The sequence below is a fragment of the Mytilus edulis genome, chromosome 11 (assembly GCF_963676685.1).
Source record: "Mytilus edulis chromosome 11, xbMytEdul2.2, whole genome shotgun sequence".
NCBI lineage: Eukaryota > Metazoa > Mollusca > Bivalvia > Mytilida > Mytilidae > Mytilus > Mytilus edulis.
Genome location: NC_092354.1, coordinates 84,092,331 through 84,117,159, shown reverse-complemented (window position 1 = coordinate 84,117,159; position 24,829 = coordinate 84,092,331). Strand labels below are relative to the sequence as shown.

Sequence of the window (24,829 nt, the reverse complement as noted above, 5' to 3'; positions counted from 1 at the left end):
CTCGGCTGGTTGGAACCTCCGTCTCTTTGGGCAATGATAGGCCCAGTGACCCTCTCCATTGCAGTAGTAACACCTGTCTGTTGGTTGTGAACTGGTGAAGTACTCATTCTGGTTGTAGATACCGTTACGAGGTCCTGTGCGGGTTTGTGATCCTTGGGCAGCCGGGTATTTGTAGTTTCTAGATACTTCTCTTGTAGATGCTGATGAAGTTTTACGAAAAGGCTCATCTTGAGGAACTAGGAGACTCTGGTTCTGGAATATAAGGAGCAGGACGGGTGCTTACTTTGTTACGTCTCTTAGCTTTGGCCCGGTAGTCGGCTTGTCTTAACTATGTTGCGTCGTCGGTCCCCTCTGTAATAGGGTCGTCTATATATTCGTCCACTACGTCCCACCCGTACTTGTCGGCTATTCGAAGAAGCTTATTTCTTTCCTTTAGGGCCTTTATGCTCTTTTCTAGGTACTGAATGGCTAAAGCCGGGGAATCTTTCTCTATGAATTTGAGGGTCTTTTCAAGTTCTGTTAAACGTTCTCCGTTAAAACTAAATTGATATCCGATGCTAATACTCTATGAATGAATCAATATTACAATGTATTAATACCATATATATTGCAATGCAGTTAAAAGATAATTATTATTTTTATTTCAGAAAGAGATTAATGATTCTTATAGATATCATTGATGTCAGAAAATAGAACAATTGAGGTGTCAGGTATGTACTTAAAAAGTAATATGTTTGGAATGTACTAAAAAATAGAACAATTAAAAAGTCATTTATGAACAGAAAAGAGAGAATTAACATGTCAGGTGTGAACAAAAAAGAGAAAAGTTGACATGTCAGGACTAAAAAGACAACAATTACCATGTCAGGTGTGAACAAAAAAGAGAAAAGTTGACATGTCAGGACTATTAAAAAAGACAACAATTAACATGTCAGGTGTGAACAAAAAAGAGAAAAGTTGACATGCCAGGACTAAAAAGACAACACTTGACATGTATGAACAGGATTTAGATTCACATTCTCATGATTATTGACAAATGTATGTTACAGATCTTCCTAACACATTTGGTTTTTAGAATGATCTTGCTTTCTTTTTTATACGACATTTTTTGGTCGTATATTGGTATCACGTTGGCGTCGTCCTCTGCGTCGTCTAATGAAATTTTTGAAATTTTAACACAAGGTTTATGACCACAAAAGAAAGGTTGGGATTGATTGTGGGAGTTTTGGTGCCAACAGTTTAGGAATTAGGAGCCAAAAAAGGGCCCAAATAAGCATTATTCTTGGTTTTCGCACAATAACTTTAGTAAAAGTAAATAGAAATCAATGAAATTTACACAAGGTTTATGACCACAAAAGGAAGGTTGAGATTAATTTTGGGAGTTGAGGTCCCAACAATTTCAGAATTAGGGGCCAAAAAGGGGCCCAAATAAGCATTATTCTTGATTTTCGCACCATAACTTTAGTATAAGTAAATAGAAATCTATGAAATTTAAACACAAGGTTTATGACCATAAAAGGAAGGTTGGGTTTGATTTTGGGAGTTTTGGTCCCAACAGTTTAGGAATAAGGGGCCCAAAGGTCCAAAATTGAACTTTGTTTGATTTCATCAAAAATTGAAAAATTGGGGTTCTTTGATATGCCGAATCTAACTGTGTATGTAGATTCTTAATTTTTGGTCCCGTTTTCAGATTGGTCTACATTAAGGTCCAAAGGGTCCAAAATTAAACTTAGTTTGATTTTAACAAAAAATGAATCCTTGGGGTTCTTTGATATCCTTAATCTTAAAATGTACTTGGATTTTTGATTATTGGTCCAGTTTTCAAGTTGGTCCAAATCGGGGTCAAATTAAACTTTGTTTGATTTCATCAAAAATTGAATAATTGGGGTTCTTTGATATGCCAAATCTAACTGTGTATGTAGATTCTTAATTTTTGGTCCCGTTTTCAAATTGGTGTACATTAAAGTCCAAAGGGTCCAAAATTAAACTAAGTTTGATTTTAACAAAAATTGAATTCTTGGGCTTTTTTGATATGCTGAATCTAAACATGTACTTAGAATTTTTGATTATGGGCCCCGTTTTCAAGTTGGTTCAAATCAGGATCCAAAATTATTATATTAAGTATTGTGCAATAGCAAGAAATTTTCAATTGCACAGTATTGCGCAATAGCAAGAAATCTTCAATTGCACAGTATTGTGCAATAGCAAATATTTTCAATTGCACAGTATTGCGCAATAGCAAGAAATATCTAATTGCACAATATTGTGCAATAGCAAAAAAAATTGGAGTTATCTTTCTTTGTCCAGAATAGTAGTTGAATCAACTTAAATCATTGTTTTATACAATATACAATGTATATTCACTTTTACTACCAACGGCATCTGATAAATTAAAACAATCTTTACCATTCAGTGATAACAAGCACTTTATTTTACATTTTAATATTTTATGATGTATTTAAATGAGTAGTTATTGTTGCAAACTCCATTAGAAATTTGAATTGAGATCATTTTTGGAAAAAGGGAAAGGGGGATGTGAAAAAAAATGGGGGGGGGGGGTTACATTTTTCTCATTTCAGATTTCATAAATAAAAAGAAATTTCTTCAAACATTTGTTTGAAAGGATTATAAATATTCAACAGCAAAGTGAATTGCTCAAAGGCAAAAAAAAATATTTTAAGTTCATTAGACCACATTCATTCTGTGTCAGAAACCTATGCTGTGTCAACTATTTAATCACAATCCAAATTTAGAGCTGAATACAGCTTGAATGTTGTGTCCATACTTGCCCCAACCGTTCAGGGTTCAACCTCTGCGGTCGTATAAAGCTGCGCCCTGTGAAGCATCTGGTTTATCTTTAAAACAATCACCTGCAAATGATAATACTAATTAATACTTCAATTTCAGTTTCTTGTCCTAAGTCAGATCAGACAGAAACAATTAATGTACCAAAAAATGTTTGAGGAGTGTAATTTTTATATTAATATTCATCTTTTCTGTATCAAAATGATATTTATAGATAAATAAAATGCATTTTTTTGTCAGGTGTTGAAAGTTAGTTCATATTGATCCCCATATATATACAATTTAAATAGACTTTTGTTCATTATTTATCTCCCTTTATAGAACGGGAAGTATTGGTATTGCCTCCCTTAGACAGAGAGATTGTTATTCAAGAATCAAAGTCTGGACCAAGAAATCTACACAGAATGTCATTGGTCGATCTGGGTAAACGTTTACTAGAGGCAGCCAAGCGTGGAGAGACAGATGAAGTAAGGACACTGATGTCTAATGGTGCTCCATTCACAACAGACTGGGTAATTATACATAGTTTAGGCAAGGAATTGTATGTTTAAAAGGAATGGAAACGCGGCTCGAGATCAATCGGGATACCCGCAGAGCACCCGCAGAGCTATAAACCATGTCTGTCTCGACGGAAGTATGATGAATAATATAAAGAAACATGACGGAGGTCCATTTCCTGTCATATAGATAGGTCTTTAAAATTCACGGGATCATCTTGCTTGGGAAGATATTAAGGAGAGAGAAACCCGAAATAAAGAATAAACTTCTGTTCTGTGAAAAAGTAACGGCCTTAGGTATAATTTTAATGCCTCATGGAACATATGTTTGTAATATTCTATTGTGAAAATTCTTATTGAAATAGACCTCTGTCTTGAAACTTGAGTGTGTTTCATCCGGATTACAGAACAAAATATACTGTGTTTTGATTTTTTTCTAAAAACTCGACAACTACACAGTGCAAAACAAAACAGTTGATATCATTATGAAGCTGAAACCTTATTCTATCGTTAAGTTCTTTTTAAAGTTTCTTGTTACTTTTCTGAATTTTCTACGATTTTTCGAAATTTCAGTTTTGAGTTTCATTCATCTGTCAAAATATGTCTATCAATCTGGGAGTGCACTACGATTTCTTTATAATATTGAAAAGCAGAAAAGACAAAGTGAGAAAATGAGATATCACTTTAAAGAAGAAATATTTTCCTACAATTTGGTATAAATTACGAATGCTAAATATAATTGGTACTATGTAAATTATTTTATTTCGAAACATGTAGAAAATTTGAAGTTGTGCATCAACAAATACATCGACACTTTGTATTTTGGTATGAGTTAAATAACTACTTTAAATATATGTAACATTGACATACAATTTAAAAGCTTAATCTTTTCTCTATCAAATAGTGTTGGTTTTATAAAAATGGTGATAAAAACGAATTTGCTATGACTTTTCAAAATCCCATGTTTATATTTCACATTGACGCCATTTTGTTCAGTCAAGTTCGTCACCGACGAAGTTACACATCTACAATGTTATTCATTTTTTTTTTGTCAAATACTTTTTTTAGATACTAAATCGTTGTTTGGTAATGCAGTTTGTCATTATTAAGGGTTGCCGCAAATTACCATACGCAACAGCAAAACGTTTCTTCCTTTTTCCTCGCAGAGCAGTACCCGAGCAGTAGTCTATAGGTCGCAAAAGTATTCCTTTGGTGTTAAAACAAATTAAATGCGAATGTGGGAAAGTTTTAACTGTTTCTAATTAGAAAATTTATTGCATCTCTGCATAATTTAGCATTAATTAACAGGTGAGCTCGGCGTTATTGATTTTTAACATCTTAAAGTATGTAAGACACAAATTAGCTTATCATTGATACATGATATATTATACCTGCAAATTGGACAATTCTGCATTGTTTATTATAACACCTGTAATCTAAGTTCTTTTATCTACATAATATACTGCAGTTGTTTACTTTTTTTCTCCCCTTCATAATGATTTATTATAATACTTCTATCTTTATCATGCATTCATATTTCACAATTGAAAAGTCATTTAGTTACATTCTTAAAATTTCCTTTATTTTGCAAGAAAACTATTTAATAAAACTCGTAAAATGTCCGATATTATCTGATTGTGACATACCTTCATGAAATATCAAGATAAAAAAAAACTAGAATAAACAGTTTTTTATAAGTAACTTTGCATGTGGTTGTATTGTTATATTTTTTTCTTGGATTAATTTATTTTTGATTTGATGATTTATCACCTAGCTACTATACCTAAGAAGAAAAAAAATATCATTGTCAAGTGAGATAACTAGTGTCAGATTAAGTGACCACGTTCGATAACTTCTACCAGATAAGTAATGAGCCAGTTAGAGCGATGGGGTGTAATTAACACCCGGTCAAAGCAAGAGATGCATCATAATATTTTCTTTGAAATCGACTGCGTTTCCATTCCTTTTAAATATACAATTCCTTGGTTTGGGTGTCTAATGGTGCTCCATTCACAACAGACTGGGTAATTATACATAGTTAAGAAAATGACAACACTATATTAAGTTAAACAATACTTTTCAATTTACACACAAAAAATAGGTAATGTTCTCTCTCTATCCTGCTTATAAAATTCATCGATGTTTATAGGGAGGTTCTGGAAGATGGATACAATAGACAAAAGTACAATGTATTAAAGAATGAGTGGAGACATCAGACATGTCAGACCAAGTACCGGTAGCAATTTATTAAAGATTGAGTGGAGACATCAGACATGTCAGACCAAGTAACAATTTATTAAAGAATAAGTGGAGACATCAGACATGTCAGACCAAGTGACAAAATATTAAAGATTGAGTGGAGACATCAGACATGTCAGACCAAGTACCGGTAGCAATTTATTAAAGATTGAGTGGAGACATCAGACATGTCAGACCAAGTAACAATTTATTAAAGAATAAGTGGAGACATCAGACATGTCAGACCAAGTAACAATTTATTAAAGAATGAGTGGAAATCTAGACATCAGACATGTCAGACCAAGTAACAATTTATTAAAGAATAAGTGGAGACATCAGACATGTCAGACCAAGTGACAAAATATTAAAGATTGAGTGGAGACATCAGACATGTCAGACCAACTAACAATTTATTAAAGAATGAGTGGAGACATCAGACATGTCAGACCAAGTAACAATTTATTAAAGAATAAGTGGAGACATCAGACATGTCAGACCAAGTGACAAAATATTAAAGATTGAGTGGAGACATCAGACATGTCAGACCAAGTACCGGTAGCAATTTATTAAAGAATGAGTGGAGACATCAGACATGTCAGACCAAGTAACAATTTATTAAAGAATAAGTGGAGACATCAGACATGTCAGACCAAGTAACTAAATATTAAAGATTGAGTGGAGACATCAGACATGTCAGACCAAGTGACAAAATATTAAAGATTGAGTGGAGACATCAGACATGTCAGACCAAGTAACTAAATATTAAAGATTGAGTGGAGTCATCAGACATGTCAGACCAAGTAACAATTTATTAAAGAATAAGTGGAGACATCAGACATGTCAGACCAAGTAACAATTTATTAAAGAATGAGTGGAAATCTAGACATCAGACATGTCAGACCAAGTAACAAAAAGATTGAGTGGAGACACCAGACATGTCAGACCAAGTAACTAAATATTAAAGATTGAGTGGAGACATCAGACATGTCAGACCAAGTGACAAAATATTAAAAATTGAGTGGAGACATCAGACATGTCAGACCAAGTAACAATTTATTAAAGAATAAGTGGAGGCATCAGACATGTCAGACCAAGTAGCAATTTATTAAAGAATAAGTGGAGTCATCAGACATGTCAGACCAAGTAACAATAAGATTGAGTGGAGACATCAGACATGTCAGACCAAGTAACTAAATATTAAAGATTGAGTGGAGACATCAGACATGTCAGACCAAGTAACAATAAGATTGAGTGGAGACATCATACATGTCAGACCAAGTAGCAATTTATTAAAGAATAAGTAGAGACATCAGACCAGGGCTCACGGTACCAGGCGACTTGGGCGAAGAAGTCACCTTCCCGACCGTCACTTCACTTTCCCCGACCCCCAAAAGTGAAATCAAGTCGCCCTGTTCTTGACGATACTCGCTTTCAGTCGCTTCCGTAATCGGACATTTTCAATTTTTACCAAGTTGATGAAACATCATTTTTTTATTGATAATTAAAGAAATTCAGACATAAACGATTCATTATCTTTAGAAAAGAGATTGAAGCATTGTCTTCCCAGTATGTAGCAGGTTATTTGATAAAAATACAACTTTTTATCACTTCATGCATTTTCGCAAGTTCCGGTGCTTGTTACTCGAAAACGTACATCAACCTAAATTTCGGCGGCAAAATAAGTTTGTTACTTCATTTAAACGTGATAAAAGTTGCCTCCAGTAAATGTTTAATCCATTTATTGCATTAAAAACGTCATGTTCCTTTTCAAATAACTTGTCAAACATCGTTTATTTTTGTAAATTTTCTTGCATTCGTCCGTCATTGACCGATTTCTAAACTACGGATCTGAACCGGACCAGCTATGACCGAAATCCGTACTTTTACAATAATTACTACGGACGCACGGACGGAACAGCTGACAGAAGAATATTGATTTCAAAGGGGAAAATTACGCATTCCACACACATTAAGAGACTGTTGGTTACATCTAATTGATTGGTGTATATAATTCCCTATATTTTTTATGGATTGTTTCAAACTATTGATTAAAGTTGCTTAGCTCTGAGACGATTATACTAATTTCAATATATTATGGCCCAGCTTAATAACTTTTATATTTTTTTATGAGAAACACTGAATTTCATACACAAGATAATTTTTAATTAAATTGTAATAATGATATATTATAATTTCTTGACATTTTTTTAAATAATTTTTTTTTTTAGTGCTAGATATTTAGTTGGAATAAGTTTCTCACAAGAACCTTAGTAAAACTTAAACAACTTTTAATTTCAAATGTTACTTTAATTGTATTTTTTTACTCAGATATGAATTGAACAATATAAAAAAGAACATTATTTGCATATCGCCCTTTATACTATTGTAAAATCCAAACATTGTAGCGCACCGCGCGAATGAGCACTTCTCTTTCAAATCTCACCACTTCTCCCTATCAGTTTCAAAAAGAGAAGTCACTTCTCCCTATAATTCTGAAGTAGTGTGAGCCCTGCAGACATGTCAGACCAAGTAACTAAATATTAAAGATTGAGTGGAGACATCAGACATGTCAGACCAAGTAACAAAATATTAAAGATTGAGTGGAGACATCAGACATGTCAGACCAAGTAACTAAATATTAAAGATTGAGTGGAGACATGAGACATGTCAGACCAAGTAACTAAATATTAAAGAATAAGTGGAGACATCAGACATGTCAGACCAAGTAACAATTTATTAAAGATTGAGTGGAGACATCAAACGTGTCAGACCAAGTAACAATGAGTGGAGACATCAGACGTGTCAGACCAAGTAACAATAAGAATGAGTACCTTCATTACTGTTTTTGGTTTCAGCAACTGTATAATGTATAATCTACCTTGAGAACTTGATATTAGGCCATTATTTTGGAAGAAAGATAAATATAGGAATTGTCAGATTATTATATAAAATGGTGCAAAACAATAGATAAAACAAGGATGAGATTGTTCAAAACTATCATTCATAGTACGGACATCAGAACACAGCAAAGGTATCGACCAATCAGTGATCCAGGCATAATTGACCTGTTTTATTTTTATATATCTATTTATAGCTTGGAACCTCTCCATTACACTTTGCTACACAGTTTGGGCACCATGATACAGCTGAGGTATTACTGAGAGCAGGAATTAGTCGTGATGCTCGGACCAAGGTAGACAGGACCCCATTACATGTGGCAGCCCAAGAAGGACATAATGATATTGTAGAATTACTCATACAGCACGCTGCAGATATTGACGCTAAAGATATGGTAAAATTATTATAACAAATCAAACCTTATTACGACACAATGTTAATACAAAGTTATTGTTTCAAGATTTTACATGAATTATTGATGAACACCAAAATGTGGCAATTAATGATATTAACCTAGTTTTCCTATGAGAATATTGTTTACTTGGTTTTCCTACAATGATGATTTTAACTTGGTTTTCAAATCATGTATTCAAAATCTGTCTCATATCTGCGCTTTTGTGCATTGATGCCATAAAATTGGTGATGTGAACATAAGAATTCGTTGGTTTTTAATGTTGAGACTTTATAAGGATGTTGATAGAGTTTTGATCAAAATGATTATTTGACCAATTCTTGTGTTGATAAAATCAATCTTGAGTATTGTAGCAGTTTGGTGAAAACATGTCACACTTAACCTTATGCTTATCAGCCAAGGCTTGTTAAATTGCTCACAGGCCTATTAATATATCTACAGGCCATTAGATTTTAACTAAACATTTCCAAAAATTCAGCTCCGGGACTGTAAATTTTAAAGATCACCGTGATAATTTTTCTGACATCTGAAGGGGAAAAAAACAAACCAAATAACTGTTGTACGTATGTTTCATCAATTACTGAAAAAGAATAATCCATTGTTATACGATTTTCAGTTGAAGATGACTCCATTGCACTGGGCCTCAGAAAAAGGCCACAAACCCGTTTTGGAAACTTTGATAAAACATGGGGCAGACATTAACTGTGAAAATAAGGTAGGCCAATCATTGTCTCTATAGAATAAGTAGATGTGGTATGATTGCCGATAAGACAACTATCAACCAGAGACCACATGATAATTGAACTGATTTACAAAACAACAAACAAACAAAACAAAAGTTTAACTTGTCCTTAAAATCAGTAAAGAAGGAAAAAACAAGTCCACAAAACTCTGCCAAGACTATGTTTAAGAACACATGATTTTCAGCGAAACAAATGCTAAAGAAAAAAATGCATTGGAGATATGTGTAGAAAGGGGAGATAACTAGAGAAGAATGAAAGGGGAGATAACGAGAGAAGAATGAAAGGGGAGATATGTGTAGAAAGGGGAGATAACTAGAGAAAGATGAAAGGGGAGATAACGAGAGAAGAATGAAAGGGGAGATATGTGTAGAAAGGGGAGATAACTAGAGAAGAATGAAAGGGGAGATAACGAGAGAAGAATGAAAGGGGAGATATGTGTAGAAAGGGGAGATAACTAGAGAAAGATGAAAGGGGAGATAAGTTTTAAGTCCTATAAAGTAATTTTTAGTATCCACAGTGTAAAGACATAAAAATATGGTCATATCTATATCTAGGAAAATATTCTTGAGGGTGTATTATGCTGTATTGTTTTTTTATAACCATTAGATGAAAAGGAGAAATATACAATCGGAAAAGCTTCTACAGTATTTATAATATCAAGCTTCTACAGTATTTATAATATCAAACTTTTCTACAGTATTTATAATATCAAACTTTTCTACAGTATTTATAATATCAAACTTTTCTACGTTTAGTTTGACAGAACTCCATTAGATATTGCAATAGCCAATGGAAGGGCAGATATAGCAGAGTTACTGACCATGGCACAGGTTTGTTTGCATACAGACATATATTGAACATACCTGTCAACCTGTGACGATGAAAATGCAGGTCATGACCTGCATTGAAGAATCAAATCTCAGGTCATAACGAGTACGAACTTTTTCGAGCTGAATTTCAGTATTTATGGTACATTTTCTTATAATGTATATCAAAGATACCAAAACATCAATGCATGTTCACTTGGTTAAGTCATTTTAAATCTTATTTATTATTATTTCATTACACTTTTAAAGATTTTTATTAACTTGTGTATCACAGTCTTATGTTCTTTACTTATGTTATCATCTAAAATTTATTTTTCAAATGTATTTTTAAAATGAGTGTACTAGCTCTTAAACATACCATGTAGAGGTATTACATGAATGAACATTAATCCGTCAAGTGACAAGGAAATTAGACTATGATAAAATATAGTAATACAGTTAAAGGAAGTATAAATGTAAAAAATAATTTTCAACTTTTTTTTAAAAATTGTATAAAGGTATAAAAATAATGAAAAGTTATTTTTCAATATGTATTTGAATTTTATATTATTATGATTTAATCTTTTTCACCCATAAAACGTAAATATAAGGAATAATTTTGAATGGTGACAAATAAGGGGAAGTAACTCTTAGTTGAAATATCTTTGTAAAACAACAGGGCAATTTATTTACGACCTAAAGCTAAGGTAATTGGTGTTAATCAACAGTGTGTTTGACACCAAAGCTGTCAAGTGAAGCCATGCACTTAATGGGTCACTTAATTTGACAGTTTACATAGCTAGATGAACTGCATGTTCATGGAAGAATTACGAATTTGCCGGTATTTCAAAGGAATATTACTTATGTCATGAAAATCAATCTCAAGGCTAAGAATTACGGGTGAAATCGGGTCATTTTCGGAATTTCCGGGTGATCCTTCAGAATTGTGAAAATCTCGGGTCACACCCGCAGAATCCGGGTCAGTTGACAGGTATGATTGAATCATGTTTTTACACTGATTAGATATAGGAAGATGGGGTGTGAGTGCCAATTAGACAACTCTCCATCCAAATAACAATTTATAAAAGTAAACCATTATAGGTCAATGTACGGCCTTTAACACGGAGCCTTGGCTCACACCGAACAACAAGCTATAAAGGGCCCCAAAATTACTAGTGTAAAACCAATTAAACAGGAAAACCAACAGTCTAATCTATATAAAAAGACGAGAAACAAGAAACACGTATAAATTACATAAACAAACCACAATTACTGTACATCAGATTCCTGACTTAGGACAGGTGTGTTTGCAGCGGGATTAAACGTTTTAATGGTACCATACCTTCTCCCTTTTTCTGAAACAATAGCATAACATCACAACATAGAAAAACACACGATAACACTGATCTCTGAAAGTCAGAATTTGTATTCCTTCAAAGTGGAGGGGTATTAAGTTTAAACCTTCTACATCTGTATGTCCATTGTACATCCATCCATTCCATAATTGATTTCTGTTCTCTAACTTTAGTTTGCTGCAATTAAATGTTACGAAACTCTTACACAATGCTTATTACCACACAACACAGATCAAGTTTGAATTTTGGTAGTGTCACTTTTATCTTTCTAGAGTTATGCCCCTTTACAAGTGGAAACTCCTAACGTTTGCCTCAACAAAATACTATGAATTTTATACACAATATTTATTACCACAGAGCACAGATCAAGGTCAAATTTTGGTGGCTTCACTTTAACTGTTCTAGTGTTATGCTTCTTTACATATGGAAAAATTGCAAAAAAATTTGTTTTCTACCTTAATTTGTCTCAACCAAATGTTATGAAACTTGTACACAATGCTTATTACCACAAAACTCAGTTAAAATACAAATTTTAGTAGTGTCACTTGTAACATTCTTGAGTTATGTCCCTTTATAATGTTATATGTTAGCAGGGTCATAATTTGTGTCCTTGGACACAATTCCATATTTATTTATCTTTAAAGCATCTAATGTTCACATGCAGTACACAGTTATTTTTCACAAAAGAACTTGATATATTTGCCTCAACTATTTTATTCACAATTTATTTTCATCACATGATTTGTTTTGTTTTTACAGATGCAGTATGGTGGTACAGTACAACAGTTAGAGGACGTAAAATCACATGAGGTCCTGGTCAACGGTACAATGGTAAGTTGTCATAGCAACACATGAGATCTTGGTCAACGGTACAGTGGTAAGTTGCCATAACAACACATGAGGTCCTGGTCAACGGTACAATGGTAAGTTGTAATATCAACACATGAGGTCTTGGTCAACGGTACAATAGTAAGTTGTCATTGCAACACATGAGCTGAAGGACAACATGGTTTTTATACTGCACACATTGTTAATGTTCCAAATGACATAGTTTGTGTAACACTATAGATTTGAAGTAGACAATGTTTAAAATTCTATGCATTTTTTCACAGCATCATACTTAAACTCAATAAATAATTGATTGTTGGTGTTTTTTATATGAACTCCAAATTGGGGTCCAAAATTTAACTTTGTTTGATTTCAACAAAAATTGAATGTATGTTCTTTGAAATGCTAAATCTAACCATGTATTTAGATTTTTGGGCCCTGTTATCAAATTTGTCCAGATTGAGGTCAAAAGGGTCCAAAATTAAACTTTGTTTGATTTAATTAAAAATTGTGAATTCTTGGGATTCTTTGCTGAATCAATCCATGGCCATGTTTTTAGATATTGGAAATTGAACCATAATAGGTAAATTTAAATGTGTTAAGTTCATTAAACCACATTCATTTTGTGTCAGAAACCTATGCTGTGTTGGCTATTTAATCACAATCCAAATCCAGAGCTGTATCAAGCTTGAATGTTGTGTCTATACCTGCCGCAGCTGTTCAGGGTTTGACCTCTGCGGTCGTATCAAGCTGCATCCTGGGGAGCATCTGGTTCAGCATTATTATGACCACAAACATTTTTTTGGGGGGTTCGTATAGTGCTATGATGCCGTCGTCTGCATTGTCACATTTTGTTTCTGGACAATAACATGAGTTCTAAGTTAATAGATCTCTATGAAATTTTTTAAGGAGGTCCAATACCACAAAAGATTAGGGGCCTTAAACAAGCATTTTTATATTTTCAGGATAATATAAAAAAGAATATGTGGTATGATTGCCAATGAGACAACTGTCCACAAGAGACCAAAATGACACAGACATTAACAACTATAGGTCACCATATGGCCTTCAACAATGAGCAAAGCCCATACTGCATAGTCAGCTATAAAAGGCCCCGATAAGACAATGTAAAACAATTCAAACGAGAAAACTAATGGCCTTATTTATATAAAAAAATGAACGAAAAACAAATATGTAACACATAAACAAACCACAACCAATGAATTACATGCTCCTGATAGGCTAATAGCTTGTGTATATGTATTGTAATTGCTCTGAAATTGTAAGAAGGTTTGGATTCATTTTGGGGGTTATGGTGCCAACAGTTAAGAAATTAAAGGCCAAAAAGGGGTCAAAAACAATAACTTTTGTGTAAGCATATTGATCTCTGAATTGTACGACAAGGTTCAATATCACATATGGAATTTCCCCAAACATGCTGGAATAAGGGGACAAGAAATTACCAAAATCAAGCATTTTTCTAGTTTCCTGACAATAACTTTTAAGTGTATGAATCTCTCTAAAATTGTACTACAAGGTTCCAAACTACAAAGGAAAGACTGGGATTGAGTTTGATGATTACTGCTCCAAGGGGAGATTCAAAAAGTTTGTTTTTTGCGGGTGGTGGGGGTGGCGGGTGTTCCGATTCTTTTAAGGGGTTCATATTTTTTTTTCAAAATGTTAAAAAGAAATCTTCAATAGCTCAGTATTGCGCATAAGATTTGTAAGATCTTTGACCACATTTATTTTGTGTCAAAAACTTATATTTTGTCAAAAATTTGATCACAAACCAAATTCAGAAAGAATGGAGCTTGAATATTGTGACCAAATTTGCCCCCAACTGTTCAGTGGTCGACCTCTGTGGTTGTATCAGGCTGTGTTTAGCGAAGCACTTTATTAGCTAAATCACATCAATCTGTTTTAATTGGTGGAGGATCTAAAATAAAGTCTTTATATGGTTACTGACTTAACAAATACTTTTACATGATCATGGAATACATACTGGTATCTATAGTTTAAAGCATTGAAACTGAAGTTAATTTCAAATCGTTAGATTAGGATTGCAAATTTTTTTCTGGAATGGGTACAGGTGAACCATGCAATTAACATTATACAAATTTCCTATTTTTTTATGCACACTTTGGTAAATCAATGAAATCATTATCCACAAAAAAAACCAACTTTTCCTCAAATCACAAAAATTGTTACCAACAAATTAAATGAATACTCCTTTAGCAAATAAGTCTTAAATTTTCGACTTTAAAAATTAGTTCTTTATTTTACAGCATGCTGATTTGTCAAGTATAACAGAAGGTGATTCTATCACTATAGAAACCACAGAAATTGACCAATCAGATAATATTGAAACTGTGACCGTGACAACTGATGAACAATCTAACAAAGATGTTTTACCTGTAAATATATTCCAGAATGTCTCAAGTAAGTCTTGCTTTTATTGTAAATATGTAGGATTCAGGTGCGATAGGGACACTGAAGTGCAATGGTCTATGCCAAAGTGCGATGGTCCTTCCACTGATGTCAGCATGACCATGGCGGTTCAGAGTTCTACAAATATATTCCAGAATGAGAGTAAGTTATGCAAACTCATCTAAATCACATGACTTGAGAGTTTTGCTTCCCCCTTCTGTTCTCTTAGCAAAGCCCACTTGTGACCTCTCAAATTAGACATAATGTCTTGTAAACTCATCTAAATCACATGACTTGAGAGTTTTGCTCCCCCCTTCTGTTCTCTTAGCAAAGCCCACTTGTGACCTCTCAAATCAGTCATAATGTCTTGTAAACTCATCTAAATCACATGACTGGAAGGTGTTACTTTCTCCATCTGACCATTGTGGGAGGCCCTCTCATAACCTCTCAAATTTAACAAAATGTCTAGCAAACTCACCTAAATCACATCACTGCATGGAGGGTTTTGTTTTCTCCTCAAGATAATTGTATGTTTGATTTCATGTAATTCATAAAACAATATGTAAATCATTGTTTTAACTGGTGAAGTTTTCCTATAATTCTATTGTTTATTCTGGACAAAAGACTGATCTAAATGAGCACTCACATTACTATGACATGACAAATGACTGTTTTATTTTTCAGGAAGTATAGAATCTGATTCCTTAGTGTTAGCCTCATGACAAATGACTGTTTTATTTTACAGGAAGTATTGAATCTGACTTCTCAGAAACCCAGAATTCCTCAGTGTTAGCCTCATGACAAATGACTGTTTTATTTTACAGAGAGTATTGAATCTGACTCCTCAGTAACCCAGAATTCCTCAGTGTTAGCCTCATGACAAATGACTGTTTTATTTTACAGGAAGTATTGAATCTGATTCCTCAGTTACCCAGAATTCCTCAGTGTTAGCCTCATGACAAATGACTGTTTTATTTTTCAGGAAGTATAGAATCTGATTCCTCAGAAACCCAGAATTCCTCAGTGTTAGCCACTTTAGCTGCTTTAGCTGAAGCCACGGCACCAAATACAATTCAACAAAGTAAGTCTCATTCTAGGCCATGGCACCAAATACAATTCAACAAAGTAAGTCTCATTATGTACAAAAATTATATAAAGCATTGTATAGTCTGACTTTGTACAGAGATACATTTGTATTTTAAATACATCCACGTCATCATCACCATTACACATTTTTCTCATTCTGTACAGAGTTTTTTGTGTTACATGTTGGTTGTCTGTGACATTTTTGTTTTATATCTTTTTCCCACTTTGTATATATATATAAATAAGATGTAGTATCAGTTTCAATGAGAAAACTCTCTGTCAAAGTCACATTGAGATAAAGCTAACAAGTATAGGTTAAAGTACAGCCTTCAAGACAGAGTCTTGGCTCACACTGAACAGCAAGCTTTAAAGGGCATGGTAAATTAACGTGGCTTTAGCTATTAAATAATTCTGTCTTAAGGATTCATTCTTTCCTTACACAATTAAAACTGTAGAGTTCATGCTTACTAGAAGATGCCTGAGAAATCATGGTAAAATTCGGTAAGTGTTGAAACAAAGAGTTTTAAATATCGTGGGCAGTACGTTGACTGTCAAGCTTACAAGACACTGGTCTCTGAATTTGGATATTTTCTAAAAAAATTGCTTTACTGCGTGTAAAAACTTGTTTCAATGACAAATTTAGGAAGTACATAACACTGCATTTATATGTCATATCACAAATATTTCCAACTTTGTTTTACAGGAGTTGTTGCTCAATGTAATTGTTATCTTCTTTTAGTAGCATAGATTTATAATTGAATTCTACAAATATTAGTTTGATGAGCCACAAAATCCATGAAAGTTTGTAGCCAAAGAATAAAAATGACTCATAAGTATTGAAATTTGACAGTAATATTATATTTTCCATTTAATTGTTTTTATTTAAAATCTTTAGACACAGCCACAACTGAAGCCATGAATTGGTTAGAAAGTCAGGGTATAACCATGATAACGACCTCAGAGGGAGGGATCATCACATCTGCCATTGATAGTGGACAATCTATTACATTAACAGGTAAGAACTTGTAACCATGATAACGACCTCAGAGGAAGGAATTATTACATCAGCCATTGATAGTGGACAATCTATTACATTAACAGGTAAGAACTTGTAACCATGGTAACAACATCCGAGGGAGGAATCATTACATCTGCCATTGATGTGGACAATCTATTACATAAACAGGTAAGAACTTGTAACCATGGTGATCAGGGTACAAACATGATAGCAACCTCAGAGGGAGAGATCGTCACATCTGCTATTGATAGTGGAATATCTTTTACATTAACAGGTAAAACTTACGACCACTAAAGGCATTGAGAGCTTAACAAACTACCCTCAATAAAAGTCAATAGTCTAGTGTCAACTCTCAATAATTCAAACAACCAAAAGACATTTATAGAGGTCTACTAAAAGTCGTCAACAATGGTCAAAGGTGAAATGTCAATGGTAAAATATCAACACACTAATATTTAAACAATCAACGAACATCAATAGAGGTTAGCAAAAAGACTTCAACAATAGTCAAAGGTCAAATGTCAATACTCAGTTATTTAAATAATTTAAAAAAGACATCTATAGAGGTCAGCAAACTGCCTTCAACAATAGTCAAAGGTCAAATGTCAACACACAAATATTCAAACAATCAACAAACAGCTATAGAGGTTAGCAAAAAGTCTTCAACAATAGTCAAAGGTCAAATGTCAATACCCAATTATTTAAATCAGCAAAAGACATCTATAGATATTAGAAAACTACCTTCAACAATAAGGTCAAATAACTATTAGACATCTATATAGGTCAACAAAACTTCTTCAACCATAGTCAAATGTTTACACAGTATATTAAGAAGTGTGTTAAAAATCAAGTAACTGTGTTATTTTCCAGAGGCAGGAAAAATTGCTCTCAACTTTATCAAACAGCAAGATGGAGAAGAAGGAGAAATTGTTGTTAAACCTGAAGTTGACCTTGGTCCTGAGGTCATAGAGGAAGAGGCTCACATAGGGGGTGATGTTGAAGATATTGTAACAGGGCTCCCAGAAGGGACGGAGTTGGTAACAACAGGAGGAGATATGGATGACCAGGTAAGGCTCACATAGGGGGTGATGTTGCAGATATTCTAATGGGTGTCCTAGGGTGCAATTTTTTAATGACAACAAAAGGGTATGGGTGATAAGGTAAGGGGCACAAATGGATTATGTAGATATTCTAATGGGGTTCTTAGGGGGGCAAATTTTATGACAAAAAAAGGGTATGGGTGACAAGGTAAGGGGCACAAAGGGATAACGTTGTAGATATTTTAATGGGGTTCTTAAAGGGGTGGGGCAAATTTGATGACAACATGAGGGTAATGGGTCACAAGGTAAGTGGCACAAAGGGGTAATATTGTAGATATTCTAACTGGGCTCCATGTGAGGAGGGAATATTTGCTAATATGATTGAAATCTGCCTTTTCTATTATTTGGGATTTATATTATTACCTTCTAAATATGGGCTTTTACAATAATTTAAATATTGAGTCATCTAGATGGGGCATTATTTGACCTTACCTCATTTTAAGTGATGTCATAGTGATTATTTATCCCATTTCTGTAAAAATTGACAATGCATTTTCATAGGAACTCCCTTTACGGCTTAAACTGTACCATTTTTAAAGGCAGTGCTTTAAGGCCTGACTTTCAAGTCATGAGGTTCATCTTTTCATACGCAATCTATGCAGGGGGTCTTTTGGCCAGAAATAGATCCGGAAATGTTCGAATTTCTCCTCTTCTTTTTATGGTATGATATGGTTTTTGTTTCTTTCATTTACATTGGAGACTAAAGAAACGATCAGTGTGTATTGTTCGTTTTATAGAACTTGTTATTAATGTGTATTTTGCATTATAAGCAGTCAACCTGACTACACACTATCATTATTTGTATTCCGTGTGGAAAGAGGTCGGGTCAATTTCGAGTGTTATCTGACATCTAAAGATTTTTTAATTAGTTCAGACGTTGATAAAACAATGAAAAGTCGACTGAACATGATTAATATTGCATCTTCTATAATTCAAAGCGGAATTCGGTTTATAAACGAGAAACCGTAAAGCGTTTTCAATTTCGGTATTAGTTATGTATGTTGTCTACGTATTATCCTGGTTCCTGGTACTACGTTCCGGGTATTAGCTATTTGATATATCTGATGTGTAACATTACGATCAGGTACCAGCCAATCTACGTGTGTATGTGTACATGATTTCCCGCCAAAATGACCGACTTACAGCTATGGAAAAATAGTCCATAAACGTTCCGTATAATGATATGCAAATTCATAATTAATCGTAACTTTTTTTATCTTTATATAATAAATATAACAAAATGGATTCCACAAAATTGAAAATAGCATTATTTTACGAGGATTTCTAATATTTTTTTCACTTCCGGGCGCAGTAATACGTATGTTTTGAAGAAGGTTGAAGAAATTGACAAAGTGAATTGTGAAGGAAACGGATAGATATACGTCCTTGCTATCAGGTAAAACAATTTAAATGTACAGAAAAAACACATTTACTTCACACAAATAGTACAGGCTTAAGCATTTTATTGTCTTATACACGACTGTAGTCTAGTGTTTAAACGACGGCGGTGACCTACAAGGTACGGGTCATACTGGGTCAAGTCTAAATATGTAAACATATCCACGTGCTATTAGGTAGAAAGCATCGTAATGCAATATCTACAATTTTTTCCTCCTTTATACATCGTTTAACCAGATATATTTCTCTTTCAAATACACTTAAACACGGGTTGTATGTACGTATCTTTTCTAGTGTTTTCTTGTCCTTATTAAAGTTCATTTGTTGATGTTTAAATATTTTTGAACGACTGAACACAGGAGTGAATGAATGCAACAATTATATATACTGAAGACTTGGGCTGTACAATGATAGTGTACGTATATCATACTGATAATTATTCTAGCAGTAATTATGTTAATTTAGGATGTAATGACAGAAATTCATGAGCTATGCCTCAGGCTTTCTGAAAAAATATCAATGACAATGTAAACAGGAACAAAACATTGACACGAATGATGCTCTCTTTTATGTTATAGTTATTTAGGTATGTGTGTTGCACAAGTTTCAAAAAAACTTAAGTTATAAAACTTTTTTTCAGGGCACAAACTCACTTTAAAGAGACTTGTCTACTGCCATACCCATCCTATTTTCATGCACCATTTGCAAGCAAGAGACTGAATGGTTTGCAAAATTAAAAATCAGGACGGTGTCCAATTAAACCAAAAGAACTAAAATGGATGAATATTGTAGGAGAAATCTAGAGGAAAGTTTTGATTTGTGAAATTGGTTTTCCTGAAAAGTCATTCATCCTAGCCTGCAGAAAGGAACTATAACTGTCCACCACCAACTGACGAGCTAATGTTGAGCTTCACATATGGAATTACTCAAATACCATCAATGTCTATGTTTTCAGCACAGATTTCACAAGTTATGACACAGCTGTGCTTTTTTTTTTATACCTGTTAAAGAGTTGTATACTAAATTTTATTTTTTTATCAATAAATATATCTTGTGTCATTTAAGAACTTGTATTTTGCCAAAAGATGCATACTAGTGAATGAAAGTGGTGCAGTTCATTTTGCTTTGGTATATAGAATTGAATTACAATTGTTCATGTTATTGGAATGCATATAAAAATAAGGAGATGTGGTACAATGTATATACATGATATTTAGTGAGTTTATCAAGCAAAAGTGAATAAGAAATAGGTATAAGCAGTTACAGGTACTACTGTACAATCTCAAACAATGAGAAAAACTCATACCGTAAAGAGAATTTCATATTTACAAGTAAGTTTTGTTTTTGCGTTGAATAATTTTCTTCTATTGTTTTAATTGCAAATATGGGAAGTGGTTAAAATGCTAATGAGACAGCTGTTATGGCCACAGAGCCTTAATTGAAAACTTCTTTTTCATTCATACCGGTAGATTTTACCTGGAGTTAGAAACATATCTGCCAACTTTTCAAAATGCACATGGGGGTTTTACGTGAAAGATGGTTCATATGGTCATACAAAACCTTCAAGGGGGCCTTCAAATGGAAGCAGGACAAGTCGCCCCACTGGCTAATCGCCCACTTTTAAAAAACCGCCACAAACTGATTTACTAAATCGCCCCACATGTGAAATTGGTTAAATCATGTTAAATATTACTCCTGCCAACCCACCCTACTTATAAAAAAAACGGTAATATTTAGATTAATATATATATATATAATTAAAAATAAAAACTCGCACCACTTTAATGAAAACTAATCTACACAGAATACAAACAAACCGAAAATTTATTTAATTACTATTATTGATATACTGAAATTATAATTCTAAAAAAAAAATGTATTGTTGAAGAATAACTAAGTTTTGAAGCTTAGTTATTTGCATAACAATTGAAAAGAAACCTGTTAATTGTATCATAATGCAATATACATGATATAAGGAATTTAACTTATATTCAACGGGATAACATCTTTTTCCATAAGTGGGGAGAGTTGGCATTACTAAATTCATCCTGGTTAATAATATATTTATCTAGATTTCACCGATTTCCATTAGGTGGGACCAGTTAGCAGGAGTAATATTAACGGAATTTAACTTATATACAACGGGATAACATCTTTTTACATGAGTGGGGCGAGTTGGCATTAGTAAATTCTTCCTGGTTAATAATATATTTATCTAGATATTATCGTTTTCTATTAGGTGGGGCAAGTTGGCAGGAGTAATATTAAGGGATATAACACATTTCACAAGTGGGGCGATTTGGTTATCCAGGTTGGGGCAGTTTTTTTTTTAAAGTGGGGCGAGTTAGTGAAAAAGTGGGGCTATTTGCTAATGGGGCGATTTGTCATGGATTCCCTTCAAATATATTCTAATGTGGTTTTTGGCTTCTTCGTGCATAAACAAGCTCATTGCCATTGTTGAATTAATTGTTTTCTTTAAAATAGTCGACAAAATTGCTCTTACAAAATTTTCCATTTGGGAGCCTCGAGCTCGATGGGGGAAATACTCTGCAAATACTGACAGTTGGCAGGTATGGTCATCAAAAAAGTTGATGTGTTACTATGTACATTTACCATTATGTTACTTGATGTTCTTGCTATACACACAGTTCAGAGACTAGTCAATCTTTGTGAACTATTTTTTATGGGAGTCATAGAATATGCGTATACAATCAATAATTAAAAATAGTCTATTTATATTGAAAAGGAAAAGTTCTTATATGTCTAAAGAAGAGGGACGAAAGACACCAAAGGGACAGTCAAACTCATAAATTTAAAGCAAACTGACAAGGCCATGGCTAAAAATGCATTTCATGGCGAGGCACAGAAAATATACTGTAAACAGTAGACTATAGATATAGGTGAACTAGGTACAAAAGAACTCTAAATCTTAAATTCTACAAACCACCTCTGTTCTATGGAAGATAATGATATAACTGGACTAGAAATACACACAACCTGTAATTAACTGCCTTTACAGCGCTTTCGCGCTTTGATTACTATGAAGTTTTGAAAAAAATCATATCCTAGAATGGAAAGTTCATATGCACTACTATTTTTTTCAGAGGTCAAAATAGAGGGCTGTGCGGCATATTTTCAACGTTTATATGCCCTGAACTTCTAAGAGTTTAAACGAACACTAAATTTCTTAACTACCCCTATCTCGACTGCTGAGTTACCACAGATTTCAATATAAACAATATTCACATGTATATTACATGTATTAAACATAAAATATTGTCCCCCATGAAATATTGTCTTTTGGACAAAATTTCATATAAAATCTTGTCCACTGACAGTATTTCATAATGAAATAGTGTCCATATCCATGAAATTTTGTCACCTCTTCTGGTTCATGACAATACTTCACTATGAAAATACTGATCAATACTGGCTTTGAAAATCTTTTTTTATCGAAATTATTACACAATTAGAAATAGCAAACAAGCAATGTATCATGCACATTTTTATATTTATAACTAAAATGGTTTTGTATAGTAAGGACTTTATATTATTACTAATAGTGAGTTACAAATTTTCATAGATCTTTACAAATAGTTAATTTATAGATTAAAGAATTGTCAAATAGATATAGGAAGATGGGGTATGAGTGCCAATGATAAAACTCTCCGTTGTATGTTTCATTGTATTACATACACTGTACAAATATAAGTAATGTACTGACAATCACTTATTTTGTAAATTTATACACAAAAATTCCTATGTACCCTCTCTAACAGGAATATATGTTGATAACCTCCCCTTCATGAGACAAAATTCCATGACCATCTGTCTATGAAATATTGTCTCAATACTCAGAACATATAACCAAAATATAACCTCCCTTTAACAGAACCACATTTCATAGTATTCATTTGTGAAATATTGTCTCAATTCACCAAAAAATATAACCTCCCTTTAGCAAGACAAAGTTCCATAGTATTCATCAGTGAAATATTGCCTATATACAGACAAAATTTCACAATGAAAGTTTTCTGGACATTTTTCCATAGACGAGGACAATATTTCATGATACATAGTTATGAAATATTGTCTTATGGTACAATATTTCATAGGACAATATTTTGCTTTACAGTAACATTATGTTAGATGCAACCTACAGATCAGAACTGGGAACCAGTATGCAAACAAATTTAATTATTTATGAATATTCTTAATCTCCCCAAAAGAGGCGTGGTTTGAGAAACAGCTGTATTTACACAGTACAACCTATAGCCAGTTAAGATTCTTTTTATCACCATAATTTACTATTGCATCTGTAAAACTAAATTGTATTCAGGAAATCTTATCAAATTGATACTTCATTTTACAGAATGTTTTAACGATTGTCTCAAACCAGGATCTTGGAGGTGTATCGGAGGATGGGGGGATTGTTGCCATGGGTGATGATGTAGTTACCATGGAAAGTCAGGATTTAGTTGGAGATGTAACAGAACATTCTGATGGTATTGTTATGGTAACAGAAGTGGAGGGAGAGATCGTTACACCAACTGATGGAATGTTGACGATTACCGAGGTAACCGATGATGTCACCAATGTTACAATGGAAGGTGATGAAATAACAGAAACAGAATTACAGATCTCAGAGGAAAATAACATACACATCTCAGACGTTACTACAATTACAGAAACAAATAGTTTACAAATCTCAGATGTTACTATGGTAACAGACGGAGGAGGGGGCGATGCTTCAGGTTTGTTTATTAATAAACTGGACTCATTATTATTCAGAGGATACCAACTTTCATTGATTTCATTGTTAAACATGTTAAAATGTTAACCACAAAATTAAATTTTCAACAAACAACAATTTTTTTCTCAATCCATAGAAATTAGTACCCACAAAAAATAAATGAATCCACAGAACAACAAAATGTTATGAAACTTATTCACAATGTTTATTACTACAAATTACAAATCAAGTTTAAATTTTGGTGGCATCACTTTTACCATTCTAGAGTTATGCCAATTAACAAATAAAAAAATTGGTGAATTTTTTTTTGTTCCATGACTTTAGTTTTCCTCAACTGAATGTTATGAAACTTATACACACAATGCTTATTACTACAAAAAAACAGATCAAGTACAATATTTGGTATCAAGCCTTTTACCATTCTGAGTTATGTACCTTTTTAGCTCACCTGTCCCGAAGGGACAA

The 24,829-nt window shown here is 33.3% G+C and overlaps 1 protein-coding gene across 6 annotated transcripts in view; it reads left to right on the top strand.

The window, feature by feature from the left end:
* LOC139496463 (GA-binding protein subunit beta-1-like) overlaps positions 1-24,829 on the top strand; it is a 36,929-nt gene that overhangs the window by 6,058 nt on the left and 6,042 nt on the right. For all 6 annotated transcript variants that reach the window (XR_011657667.1, XR_011657666.1, XR_011657668.1 and 3 more), the window contains exons 2-12: positions 648-710; positions 3,127-3,317; positions 8,635-8,832; positions 9,467-9,565; positions 10,349-10,423; positions 12,514-12,585; positions 14,868-15,021; positions 15,992-16,090; positions 16,991-17,110; positions 17,984-18,180; positions 23,984-24,365. Coding sequence is in view for 3 of the 6 variants with exons in the window: in XM_071285083.1 (XP_071141184.1) it covers positions 680-710; positions 3,127-3,317; positions 8,635-8,832; positions 9,467-9,565; positions 10,349-10,423; positions 12,514-12,585; positions 14,868-15,021; positions 15,992-16,090; positions 16,991-17,110; positions 17,984-18,180; positions 23,984-24,365 (1,618 nt within the window). In the remaining 3 variants the exon portion in view is untranslated. The remainder of the gene's footprint in view (positions 1-647; positions 711-3,126; positions 3,318-8,634; positions 8,833-9,466; positions 9,566-10,348; positions 10,424-12,513; positions 12,586-14,867; positions 15,022-15,991; positions 16,091-16,990; positions 17,111-17,983; positions 18,181-23,983; positions 24,366-24,829) is intronic.